Raw genomic sequence first — 13,038 nt, 5'->3', positions numbered from 1 at the left:
ATGAATACATCTATTTTGAATATCAAACAAGTAAACACCACATGTTTGAAGTTAAGATTTTCACAGATAGGTGAAATAGAAACTCCTGGGAAAGCTTCTTGGAAACACAAATTCAGTTTTATGAAACCTGAAAACGAAGCATATTTACCTGATAAATGGAATATTGCCTGCCATATCAGTAAAAAAGGATGTCACAGTCATCAGTGATTACAGCCACAGCCTATGGTGAGCTGCTGAATCCTGAGGGAACTCAGGAAGGAAAAGAATACCTGCTATCTAGCAGCCATCAAACTATAGCCACTCCCCACAGAGAGCCCTGAGGAAACAGGATATGAAAACACAAGATATGGGCCCCAGATAGCTGAGGTGCATATCAAAGGAACGATTTCAGTGAGCCCAGACTCTTGCATCTTCCCATGTATAGAAAAGCATTAAATTCCTTAACTTGACATATGCGGTTTTCTTTAATTAATAATCTTTTGACTTTCAGACTACCTGCCCCTTGTTGCAAAACTCCTATATATCCGGGCTCCCCCTTCGCCTCCTCGGAGCAGTTCTCTCCGGGTTACTTGAGATGCTGCCTCCTAGGCTTTAAGTCCTAAAAATTCCCGCCGAATAAAACATAACTCTCAACTTTTAGGCTGTGAATAATTTTTAGTCGACATACTTCAATCTGGTTTATGTTAACTATTTTTAATGTTTTTAAAGTATCTAGTTTGTTATTATTCTCCAACTTTCTTCTTTATCTTTGTGATTATATATAAGCTCGGTGTTTTATAGTCTCAAAGCACTTGATTAATACTTTAGAATATCTTATTCTTCATGGAACTTAAAGTTTTATGTTTGGGAGATGTTGCCAAAAAACCTTGGCTCTCTGTGCACAGATGCTGAACAGAATACAGAGACAGAGATTTTGGAGTATAAGAGAGATGGCTTTATTCCTCTGCCAGGCAGAAGGGAAGACATGGCAGGTTAGCTCCTCAAGAACTGTGCCCCCCTTGCATTCTTTTTCTCCTTGCATTTTTTCAAAACAGTCATAGCTGGCATTAGGCAGCCTGGTAATTGGGTCCTTTTGTCTCTGGTTTATAGGCCGGCGACCTTCTTTCTGAAGCGCAAAAGCTACAGGGGGTGATTTGTTACAAGGGAGCACAGAAGAGGTAAACACCAGGAGGAGGATGTAATTTACACAAAGTTAGGGAGTGATAGGTTAGCTTTGTGAAGTACAAATCTAGTTACACACTACAGATTAGTAACAGTTAAAATAAAATAAGGGGTGATTAACTCTTTCAGGCCAGGTTATGTTTCTTCTCTAGTCTGTTCACTGTTCCCTTTATTTTCCTTGTTCTCAGGAGAGGGAAGAAAACCCCTCACTCCTATTTTTATTGTAGCACAGACACAAACATAAAACAAGAACAAATCACACAAATAAATAGGTAATTGCACACTGTAATGAAAAATGCTTGAGTAAGTATGAACAAATAATATGTCAGTCAGAAAAAACGTTACACTTTAAATAAGCACGTATAAATTATGAAGTGCAATGCAAAATTCACATGACTTTTTCCTATACTGTACTTAAAAAAAGTCCACCGAAGCAAAATACTGACTCTTCAAAGCAATTTTGCCCTCCTGCTACCTTGCATTGCCTTTCTGGCCAGCCTTCCTTCGTTCCATTCCTCCGGCACGGGGAAACCTCTTTGGCGGGAAGGGCGCTTTGGTGGAAATCTTGGAGAGGTGCGGATTTAACCTCCCTGAGCGTCTAACTTACTGCGGGGATTTTAAGAGGAGATAGCTGAAAATGCCGTCAGAACCTTGCAAAACGCGTAACACATGTACACTGACACCAGTCCTGCTCAGCGCAATCTCAATATACGAAAGAGGGCAACTCCCCAGCTAAATCTTCCTGCTTCCTGTAAAACCACGGGTTAGACAATTCACCCGAATAGCAAGCGACAGTCAAATCTGCGCATGCTCTGTTGGTGGACAGCGCCCCTCCTCCTCCTAGTCGGAAGTCCCGGTTTGTTTAGTAAATTACGACAGTCGTAAACTGAGATTTTTGTGACGGCTTCCCAACTTTACGACAACCACTATGGCGGCTGCCGGTGGTGGCTTTGAAAGTGCGAGGAGCGTCGACGAGCGTAAAGAACAGACCCGGATTGCCAGGACCGAGGTGTTGCGACAGGTACCTCAGTTTGGGGGTTTCGGGAACCATCTAGAATTGAGAGAGTGGAGGCTTTCAGGGAGCCAGGCCTCTGGTTCTCCTGCCTCCCCGCAGCCTTAGTATCTCACCTTACCTGGTTGTGTGGGGGTAGATGCCTCCCTTTGGAATGCCCGCAAATTCTTGGGTATCTTCTGCCTCCTAGATGCTCTGGCAGGCTCCAGTTGCTCATATTCTTTTCAGTAAGACTTGTTTATTTCCTCTGAATTTCCTTATCTTTTAAATCATCCATTCTTGACATTTCTATCACCTGATCACCTGAGCTGCGCACTTTCGAAGAACTCTGCCACTTACAACGACTCTCTATGCGTTTTTTATAGCCTCAGTTCTCGCTCTTGCTATATCTGAAATGAAATTTTCCGTTCTCAGGAACACATGTAAGCCTTGTCAGAGTAGACCATTTCATTCTCCTTTTAAACTATTTATATCAGTTATTGGCTTATTGTAAACCCTTACTGATGCAAATAAGGATTGAGACAAGAGACCCAGAGAATTCAGCCCTTCGAAAAAGGTTGAGAAGCATTCTATTTCTCATTAAGATTGAGATGGGGTAGAGGTAACATAAAGAATGCAGGAAGTAAACTGTACTATTGAATTATCTGACAAGATGTAAGAAGTGTGGCAATGAAGGGGAAAAGTTGTATGTTGGAGAGCAATGTAAGATGAAACAAGTGATGGTTTTTGTTTTAAGCTGGGACAGTTTAAAACGAGTTTAAATGCAGATGAGAAAGAGCCGATATAGCAGACAGGAAGGAGAAGGTGTAACGACTACAGCCAGATTTACAGGGGAAGAGAGGGCAATAAGTCTTAGGTGAAAGGTTGGTATTGTTCCCTGATTTCAGCATATGTAATATATGTGTATAATAAATATCCTTCATCCTTGTCTCTGATATTTCAGGCAGTTTTTGGAGAGAGTAGGGTTTGTGATAAATTGTATAGTAGAGCTACGTACGGAGGTTTGAGAAGGACCAACCCCAGCTTTGAAATTTGGGGGGAGAATGAAAAGGCAGGAACAACTTCCTAGAAAGATCTTACTTTATTTGACTGTTGTTGAAAGATGAATAAAAATTAGCAATATAATCATTTGTTTTTAGAAAGGTGATTCTTCCTGAAGCATTTTGGGGGTGTGGGTAGAGGGGTATGGGGACTGCAGACTGAAGGTGTGGAGGTCAGTCCCCAAACAGTAACAAAAGTATCAGGCAGTATCAGTGGGATAGTGAAGGGAAAAGAGATTCAAGTCATATTTGAGGTAGGGAGCTTAGGGAGAGGGAAGGGTCTACAGTAGGTCCTTGGATTCTGTCTTTGATTGGTGGCTCATTTCACTAGAGACTGGTAATTGGTAATGCAATTGGTAATGTGGAAGGAGAGTTTGTTTGTTTAAGTCTTTCTTACACTTTGGTGGAAGCAAATTCCTGGTAAGCCTTATATGAAAGTGGGAGAAGTTTTTGTTTTGCTTTTTTGTGAAAGGCAAGTGGATCAATTGTTAATTTTTCTTTTTTCACTGTTTTAGGCTAAAGCCAATTTTGAAAAGGAAGAAAGGCATAAAGAACTTAAACGACTTCGGGAGAAGGAAACATGGATGCTACCTGATGTGAATAAGCGAGTTGAACAGATCTCACAGGTGAATACTAACAGGCTTACCTGATGTAAGCTTATCTGTCTTTTTTTTTTCTTTTTGTACTTATTCAAGTTAATATTGGAGGAGTAACTTTATAGACTATTTTTGCAAGTTACAGAATGAATATCACATAGTTGGCATTACTGAATATTTTCTCTCTCTGGCCAAAGTAATATATTTTAATATTTTGGACATTATGACATTGGAAAGATTTTGTTAGTTGAGTTGGCTGGTAGAAAGCTTAGCTTCAAATTTCTAGCCCACTTGTGGCAAGTTTATGGATCTAAAAAGTTATGTGTTTTAAGCTTAATGTCATGCTTTTGTTTCTTTTTCTTTTTTTTTAGGAGGGTTGTCTCAATCCTTGTTTTCTCTTCCCACAGTTTATGCTATCTTGTTATATGTTATGTGGCTAGTAATCTTCTATAAATTCTTTTGGGCCCATTGAAGGAGATACACACACACGTATGTCTGTGCATGTATGTGTTTATTTGATTATATTTGTCTGTCAGTGTATCTACAAATAAAAATTCCCTTATATTTTTCTAAGAAATTTTAGCTATATGATTTATTAGTAATGCGTATATTATAGAAGTATGGCAAAGTTTCTTAGAAGAAATTATTTATTTAGTCATATTCCTTGTCTCCTTTCATGAAAGATTTAAAGGTTTTTAGAATATAGAGCTTTCTTTCCCTCAAAATACTTCCTTTTAAAGTAAGCTAAACTAAATTCTTACCTCTTTAACATGATTATTTTTAGGAACACTGTGTGAAGAAAAAGAAGAAAAAAGACAAGCATTCAAGAAAAGTAAAAAAAGAGAAGAAAAAAAAGAGCAAGAAACAAAAGTGTGAAAAAAACAATGAGTCAACTGACAGTTCATCAGTAAGTATGTACTAAAACTAACCAAAGCAGCTACTTGAGAAAATTTTATTTACAGGAACAACATATGGGAACCTAAAATATATATGAGAACTTAGATAATATTATTAGTTAGGATATGAAAATGCCTGGGAGACATCTATTTGGAGATATCTAAGAAATGGTAGAAATACAGATCTTAGGTTATAGATAAAGGTAAGAGGATGGAGATACATTTTGAGAATCATTGCTCATTGAAGCCATTAGAATGTATGAATTGCCTAGGGTAATTGAAAAGAAAGAAGAATACCAATACTGAGGAGCCAGACAGAAAGTAAAGGATATTAAGTAGAAGTAGTTGGAAAATTAGAAGGAGAAGCAGGAAAAAGTAGTACTGTAAAATAAGGGAAAAGAGTGCCAAGATATTTCAGAGTCTGTTACCTCTGTTTGCTTTTCATAGAAATTAACATTTAAGTCTTTAAAATAGGTTGTATTTATATATTTATCTTTGGGACAAAAAGGAATAGAATGCTGGGTCTGCTGTGTCTCTAGCCAGGTCTGGGATGAGAGGACTCACAGAGGATAGGAAAGCAGGCCAAACCCTCATGCTTATTTTCAGGAAGAGAAAGGTATGTTGTGCTTAGTGAGTGATGAGCTAGAGATGTTTAGGGATAATTGGACTCATAGGTATGATCTTCAGAGGGTTATACTCTCAGTTGAATCATCATGTTTGACAATCTGGCCTTCTTGTAGTTTCAGAAATTAAATTTTTGGCAGTATACCCTGAGATGATAATTGGCTCATGAAAGCCTATCTTATTTGAGAATGCAGTATCTTAATTCATAGTGAGAAATACACCTGGATAGTTTTATTGACTCTCCAGCATATTTTGTAATGGTAGGAATATTATATAGAAAAAAAATTTTTTTGGAATACAACTCAGCGTAAAGGGAGTTAGAAAATCTTAATGTGAAAAGAAGATAGAGGCACTTTTTCCACAATTGTGGGATTGAGTTGCTGACCCCATTGAGAATCTGATAAAAGTGATCTTTTCTTCAAAAAGAAATTTATATACAAAATTGTTTATTTCAGGGGAGTTTGTAAAACTCCCAGGAGTTTACATAAGGATCACAGCTTAAGAATCCTCATCCCATGGGGATATATCTGCCAGGACAACTAAACATTTATGTTATTTGATTAAGGGCACTTGCTTCCCTTTATTAGAGACACACTGTCCTGTTCTTTGTTGTTCTTGTTGCTATTGCTGTTCTTCTCTGCAACATACGTAAGTCTTTTTGTTGCAACATATAGCATGTACATTTATACATACCTATTAAGTTGTATAACATATACCTTAGAGAGAGTAGTTTGAATGAATGCTCAGTGCCCACATCACATTGAGGTTGACTGAAGAAGAGCAGAGAAACTTATACTGACAGTGAAGGGTAGGAAAGACAGAATGATAGCTAGGGGAATCAGGTTGGTTGGGAGGTCTTTTTGAGAAAATGTTTTTAGGAAGAGAGGGATAAATATTACTGAGGAGAATGCTAGGTTTGGGTGAGCAAGCTTCCAGGGGAGGGGGTAAGCTTAGTTGGGAAGTAGGATCACCTTTTCTTCTGAGCTAGAAGGGAAGTAGTAAAGATGTATACAAATACAGATAAATAAGGAGGAGGTAGCAGATAAATAAGAAGGAGAGCAGATTATTGATGGTGTTTCTGCTTGATGTTCTCTGTTTCCTTTGTGAAGTAGAAGGTAAAATCATCATCTGAGATGACAACTTGGGAGTAGAAGTAGGATGGAGGGATTGAGGAAATAGTATAGATTTGAAACAACTTTGCTTAGGTAATAAAAGAAGGAAATGAATTGCTGGGAACCATTGAGGATCCATGTGAGGCTGGAAAGCATATCTTGACTGTCAAGGTCTCTATTTTTTTTTCTTTTAACTTTTAAAATGAGCTTTACTGAGGTATAATTTACATATAATAAAATAATCCTATATTAATTGTACTATTTAATGAATATCCCTTTTTAACTCTGTCAGTTAAGATAGCATTTCCATTCCCCATAAAGTTCTTCGTGGCTCTTTGCAATCAATTCCTCCTCACCCTCCCTCTGCCTGCACTCTGGGATTGGACAGCCATAGATCTGCTTTAGCACACTATAGATTAATTTTCGCTGTTCTAGAATTTCATATGAATATTCATATATGGTTGACCCTTGAACAACACGGGTTTGGACTGCACAGGTCCATTTGTACATGGATCTTTTTCGAGAAATATGTACTAGTTCTACACAATCTATGGTTGGTTGGTTGGATCTGTGGATGTGGAACCATAGATATGGATGGCCAACTGTAAAGTTACATGTGGATTTTCCACTGCACAGAGGATCAGCACCCCTAACCCCCACATTGTTCAAGGGTCAACTGTAATATGATCCTTTTTGTGTCGGGCTTCTTTGGCTTTACGTAATGTTTTTGCAAGTCACGTAATTGCATGTAGCAGTATTTCCTTTCTCTTTATTGCTATATTCCAGTGTATGAATGTACCATAATTTGCTTATCTGTCTTATCTGTTCAAAGTCATTTGGGTGGTTTTTTAGTTTGCGCTAGTATGAATAAAGCTACTGTGAATGTTTGTGTACAAGTCATTTGGTGGACATGTTTTTCTCTTGGAAAAATGCCATCGTTTTCCAAAGTGTTTGGACCATTTTACACTCCTACCAGCAGTATTTGAGAATTCCAGTTATTCTACATCTTTGCAAGCACTTGGAATTTTCAGGCTTTGTACTTTTTTGGCCATCCTACTTTGTGTAGTAATATTTCATGTGATATTTCCCTGAACACCAGTGATGTAGAGCATTACTTGAAGTCTTTATTGGCCATTCTGTTTTCTTTTATGAAGTCCAATTTATTAATTATTTTCTTTTATCATTAATTTTTCTTAGTTACTGCTTTTGGTGTCCTAATTTTTGCACATCTCAAGGTTGTGAAGATTTTCTCCTGTGTTTTTTTCAAGAAGTTTTGTAGCTTTGGCTTTTTTGTTTATCAGCGATTCACTTTGAGTTAATTTTTGCTTATGGTATGTAGTAAGTGTCAAAGTTCAGTTTTTCCATGTGGATTTCCACTTGTTCCAGCATAATTTGTTGAGAAGGCTAACCTTTCTCTGTTGAATTACTTAGGCTCCTTTGTTTTAAATACAATTGAGCATATATATTTGTGGGTTAATTTCTAGACTCTGTTCTGTTCCCTTGGCTTGCATGTCTCTCCTTGACCAGTAAATAAACTGTTGTAATTACTGCAATTTTAGGGTCAGTCTTGGAATAAGGTAGTGTAAGTTCTATGATTTTGTCCTTTTTGAAAATTGTTTGCTACTCTAAGTTCTTTGCATTTTTAAAATAAAATTTAGAATCAGCCTATCACTTTCAACAAAAATATCTACTGATATTTTGATTGGAATTGTTTTGCATCAATAGATCAATTTTGGGGGAATTAATATCTTAAAATAGAGAGTCTTCCAACCCATCATGCATGTGGTATATCTCTCCATCTCTTTAAGTCTTCTTTAATTTCTCTCACAGTGTTCTGGAATTTTCAGTGTAGAGGTCTTACTATCATCTTTTGTTATATTTTTTATATTTTATTTTCTTGGGGTGCTGTTGGAAATGGAATTAAAAAAATAAATTTTAATTTTTGTGTGTTTGCAGCTAGCATATACATTTACAGTGGATTTTTGTATATTTACCTGTATCTTGTCACCTTGCTAAATTCACAAGTACTAGCGTTAGCTTTTTTTGGTTGATTTCTCAGTACATGATTATGTTATGTGTGAATAAAGACACTTTTTTCTTTCCGATCTCTAGGCGTTTTATCCCATTTGTTAATTTTTTGTTATTTTATTTCACTAGCTAGGACTTCAATATAGTGTTGAATAGAAGTGGTGAGAGTGGACATCCTTACCTGTTCTTTATCTTAAGTGGAAAGCATTTATCTTTCACCTTTAAGCATGATGTTAGCTGTGGGCTTTTCATGTATGCCCTTTTAGACTGAGTAAATTCTCCTCTATTTTTATTTTTTTCTGAGAGTTGGTGTCTTGAATAAGCATTGGATTTTGTCAGATACTTTTTCTGCATCTATTTATGTAATTATATGATTTTTCTCTTTTATTCCGTTAATATGGAGAATTACATTGGTTGATTTTTGAATGTTACAGCAACCTGAATTTCTGGGATACACTCTATTTGGTTATTTTTGTTTATTTAATTATAAAATATTTTATTTATATATACTTACAAGTGCATTTTATTTTATATATATTTTTTCTGATGTAATTTGCTCACAATTAGTTGAGAATTTTTGCATCTGTGTTTATGAGGGGTATTGGGTTTTGTTGTAAGGGTAATGCTGGCCTCACGTATGAATTAGGAAATATTCCCTGTTCTTCCATTTGTAGAAGAGTTTGTGCAGGATTGGTGTGATTTCTTCCTTAATGGATTGTTAAAACTCACTAGTCAAACTGTTTGGGCCTGGAGTTTTCTTTGTGGGATGCTTAAAGCACAAATTTAATTTCTTTAATATCTGTTTTAAATGTTTTCTGTTTATTCCTGAGTTAGTTTTGGAATTAAGGTTTGCAAGGAATTTGTTTATTTCATCTAAATTGTTGAATTTATTGTCATAGTATTATAATATTCCTTTATTGTCCTTTTAATGTCTGTCGAGTCTGTAGTTATGTCCCTTCTTTCATTCCTGATTTTGGCTATTTCTATTTTCTCTTTGTTTCCTTGGTTAGAATAGTTTTAGGTTTATCAATTTTATTAATCTTTTCAAAGAATTGCCTTTTAGTTTCATTAATTTTCTAGTTGTGTATTTTCTATTTTATTGATTTCCACTGTCGTTTTACTGTTTCTTTCCTATTATCTATTTTGTATTTAATTTGCTCTTCTTTTTCTAGCTTCCTGAAGCGGGTGTGTAGGTCTTTGATTCTAAATATTTCTTATTTTCTAATGAGTATTTAATCTACAATTTTTTCTCCTAGTACTGTTGTATCTCCATCTAACTAATTTTGATGTGTTATGTTTTCATTGTCATCTTTTCAAAATATTTTCTAATTGATTTTGTTACTTTTTTTAAACTTACAGACTATATATGGGTTTAAAATTTTCCAGGTATTTGTGGATTTAACTAGTTTTGTTTTTGACTTCAAATTTAATTCTGTTGTTGTCATAAAACATACTCTGTATAATTTAGTTTAAAAAAAAATCATAGAGACTAATTTTATGGCCTAGCCTATGCTCTATCTTGGTGAAAATTCCTTATATAATTGAAATGAATGTATATTCAGCTGTTGTTAGTTGTAGTGTTCTATGAATGTCAACATGGGAAAGCTTATTTATAGTGTTAAGTCATCTGTATTCTTACTGATTTTCTATTTTCCTCTTCTGTCAGTTACTGAGAGAGCAGCAGTAAAATCTCTGTGTTGTGGATTTGTCTTTTTCTTTCAGTTTTGTCAGTTTTTGCCACATGTATTTTGAAGTCTTGTTAGATACATACACATTTAGGATTTTTGTATCTCCTTGATGAATTGATGATTATATCATGAAATGTTCCTCTTTATCTCTGGTAATATTCTTCTTTAAGGTCTACTTTTGTCTCATAGTAATAAAGCCTTTTCAGTTTTCTGACTTTTTGTTTTCATGGTGTATTTTTTTTTATTCTTTTGGTTTTAAAGTATCTGTTTATTTTATATTGAAAGTGTATTTCTTGTGGACAGTCTGTGTTTGGGGCTTGCTTTTTTATCTAGCTTATCAGTTTCTTCCTTTTAAATTAGAGGATTTTCTCCACTATATAATATGACAGCCATATTGACTTTAACATTTTTGGTTAAAATTTACTGAAGTTATATCAGGTTGAAAGTTCACTTCTTCAGTCTCACTAGCCAAATTTTTAAAGTGTTTGTAGACACATATGGCTAGGTTAGTGGCTACCATATTGGGCGGTGTAGGTATAGAAAGATCCTATTAGATAGTGCTGGTTTAGATTATTTATGTTTAATGTAATTACAGGTATGTTTGAGTTTGTCTGCCATCTTGCTTTCCGTTTTCTATTTGTCCCATTTATTTTTTATTATTTTTTCTCTTCTTTTTCCTAGCTTCATTTGGATTAATTGGTTTTATTTTAGTGTTCTTATTTGTTTATTCATTCATTGATTCATTCTATTTTTTTTTTAGTTTAATGAAAGATTTTAAAAATTCTGTAGTGCCTTATACTTTTCAAAAGTTTCACAGACATGATTTAATATAATCCCATAATAACCTTTAATTTTAATCCCCTGTGCCTATATTGCCCCTTTCCCCTTCTCTCTCCCCACTGGTAACCACTAGTTTACCCTCTATATCTGTGAGTCTGCTTCCTTTTTGTTTTATTCACTAGTTTGTTTTATTTATAGATACCACATATAAGTGATACTTTGTAGTATTTGTTTTTCTTTGTCTCACTTACTACTTCACTTAGCATAATGCCCTCCAGGTCTGTCCATGTTGCTGCAAATGGCAAAACTTCATTTTTTTTTTATGGCTGAGTAGTATTCTGTTCTATTGTATATATATGCCATATCTTTATCCATTCATCTGTTGGTGGACATTTAGGTTGCTTCCATACCTTGGCGATTGTAAATAATGCTGCCCTGAACATTAGGGTTCATGTATCTTTTTGAATTAGTGTTTTTGTTTTTTGGGAGTATATACTTGGGAGTGGAATTGCTAGATCATATGGTGGTTGTATTTTTAGTTTTTTGAGAAACCTCCATACTGTTTTCCACAGTGGCTGCACCAGTTTACATTCTCACCAACAGTGTAGCATGGTTCCCTTTCTTCACATCCTTGTCATTTGTCATTTGCATTCTTTTTGATGATAGCCATTCTGACAGGTGTGAGGTGATATCTCATTGTGGTTTTGATTTGCATTTCCCTGACGATTAACGATGTTGAGTGTCTTTTCGCCCATCAGCCATCTTCATTTCCTCTTTGGAAAAATGTCTGTTCAGTTCTTCTGCCTATTTTTTAAATGGGTTATTTGTTTTCTTGATTATGAGTTGTATGAGCTGTTTATATATGTGGGGTATTAACCCCTTATCAGTCATATCATTTGCAAATATTTTCTCCCATTCAGTAGGTTGTCTTTTCGTTTTGTCAGTTGTTTCCTTTGCTGTGCCAAAGATTTTAAGTTTAATTAGGTCCCATTTATTTACTTTTGCTTCTGTTTCCTTTGCTTTAAGAGACGGATCCAAAAATATATTGCTGTGATATATGTCAGAGAGTGTTCTGCCTATGTTTTCTTTTAGGAGTTTTATAGTATAGGTCTTACATTTAGGTCTTTAATCCATTTTGAGTTTATTTTTGTATATGGTGTTAGAGGATGTTCTAATTTCATTCTTTTACATGTAGCTGTCCAGTTTTCCTAGCACCACTTATTGAAGGGACTGTCTTTTCTCCATTGTATATTTTTGCCTCCTTTGTCTTAGATTAATTGACCATAGGTGTGTGGGTTTATTTCTGGGCTCTCTATCCTGTTCCATTGACCTATGTATCTTTTTTTTTTGGTGCCAGTACCATACTGTTTTGATTACTTACTGTAGCTTTGTAGTATAATCTGAAGTATGGGAGCATGATTCCTCCAGCTCTGTTCTTCTTTTTCAAGATAGCTTTAGCTATTCAGTGCCTTTTGTGTTTCCATACAAGTTTTAAAATTATTTGTTCTAGTTCTGTGAAAAACGCCATTGGTAATTTGATAGGGATTGCAGTGAATCTGTAGATTGCCTTGGGTAGTATGGTCATTAAAACAATGTTAATTCTTTCAATCCAAGAACACAGGTATATCTTTCTGTTTGTGTCTTCTTCAGTTTCTTTCATCAGTGTCTTATATTTTTCCGAGTACAGGTCTTTTACCTTGTTAGGTAGGCTTATTCCTAGATATTTTATTCTTTTTGATGTGGTGGTAAATGGGATTGTTTCTTACATTCTCTTTCTGATAGTTCACTGTTAGTGTATAGAGATGCAACAAATTTCTGTATATTAATATTGTATCCTGCAACTTTACTGAATTCATAGATAAGCTCTAGTAGTTTTCTGGTAGTGCTTTTAGGATTTTCTATGTATAGTGTCATGTCATTTCTAGATAATGACAGTTTTACTTTTTCTGTTCCAATTAGGACTCCTTTTATTTCTTTTTCTTGTCCAATTGTGGCTAGGACTTCTAAAACTATGTTGAATAAAAGTGGCAAGAGTGGACATCCTTGTTTTGTTCCTGATCTTAGAGGAAATTGAGCATGATGTTAGCTGTGGATTTGTCAT

At 35.3% G+C, this 13,038-nt stretch overlaps 1 protein-coding gene across 1 annotated transcript in view; it reads left to right on the top strand.

The window, feature by feature from the left end:
• The first annotated feature begins 2,083 nt into the window (after nucleotides 1-2,083).
• The window catches only part of CWF19L2 (CWF19 like cell cycle control factor 2), a 195,855-nt gene continuing 184,900 nt past the window's right edge, over nucleotides 2,084-13,038 (top strand). Inside the window, exons 1-3 of the mRNA XM_036861742.1 lie at nucleotides 2,084-2,182; nucleotides 3,729-3,839; nucleotides 4,594-4,716. Of these exons, the coding sequence (XP_036717637.1) occupies nucleotides 2,090-2,182; nucleotides 3,729-3,839; nucleotides 4,594-4,716 (327 nt within the window). The 5' untranslated portion in view covers nucleotides 2,084-2,089. The remainder of the gene's footprint in view (nucleotides 2,183-3,728; nucleotides 3,840-4,593; nucleotides 4,717-13,038) is intronic.

Source organism: Balaenoptera musculus, chromosome 8, assembly GCF_009873245.2.
Source record: "Balaenoptera musculus isolate JJ_BM4_2016_0621 chromosome 8, mBalMus1.pri.v3, whole genome shotgun sequence".
Taxonomy (NCBI): Eukaryota; Metazoa; Chordata; class Mammalia; order Artiodactyla; family Balaenopteridae; genus Balaenoptera; species Balaenoptera musculus.
Note: the sequence above shows the minus strand (reverse complement) of the source record. Positions and strands in the feature narration are given on the sequence as shown.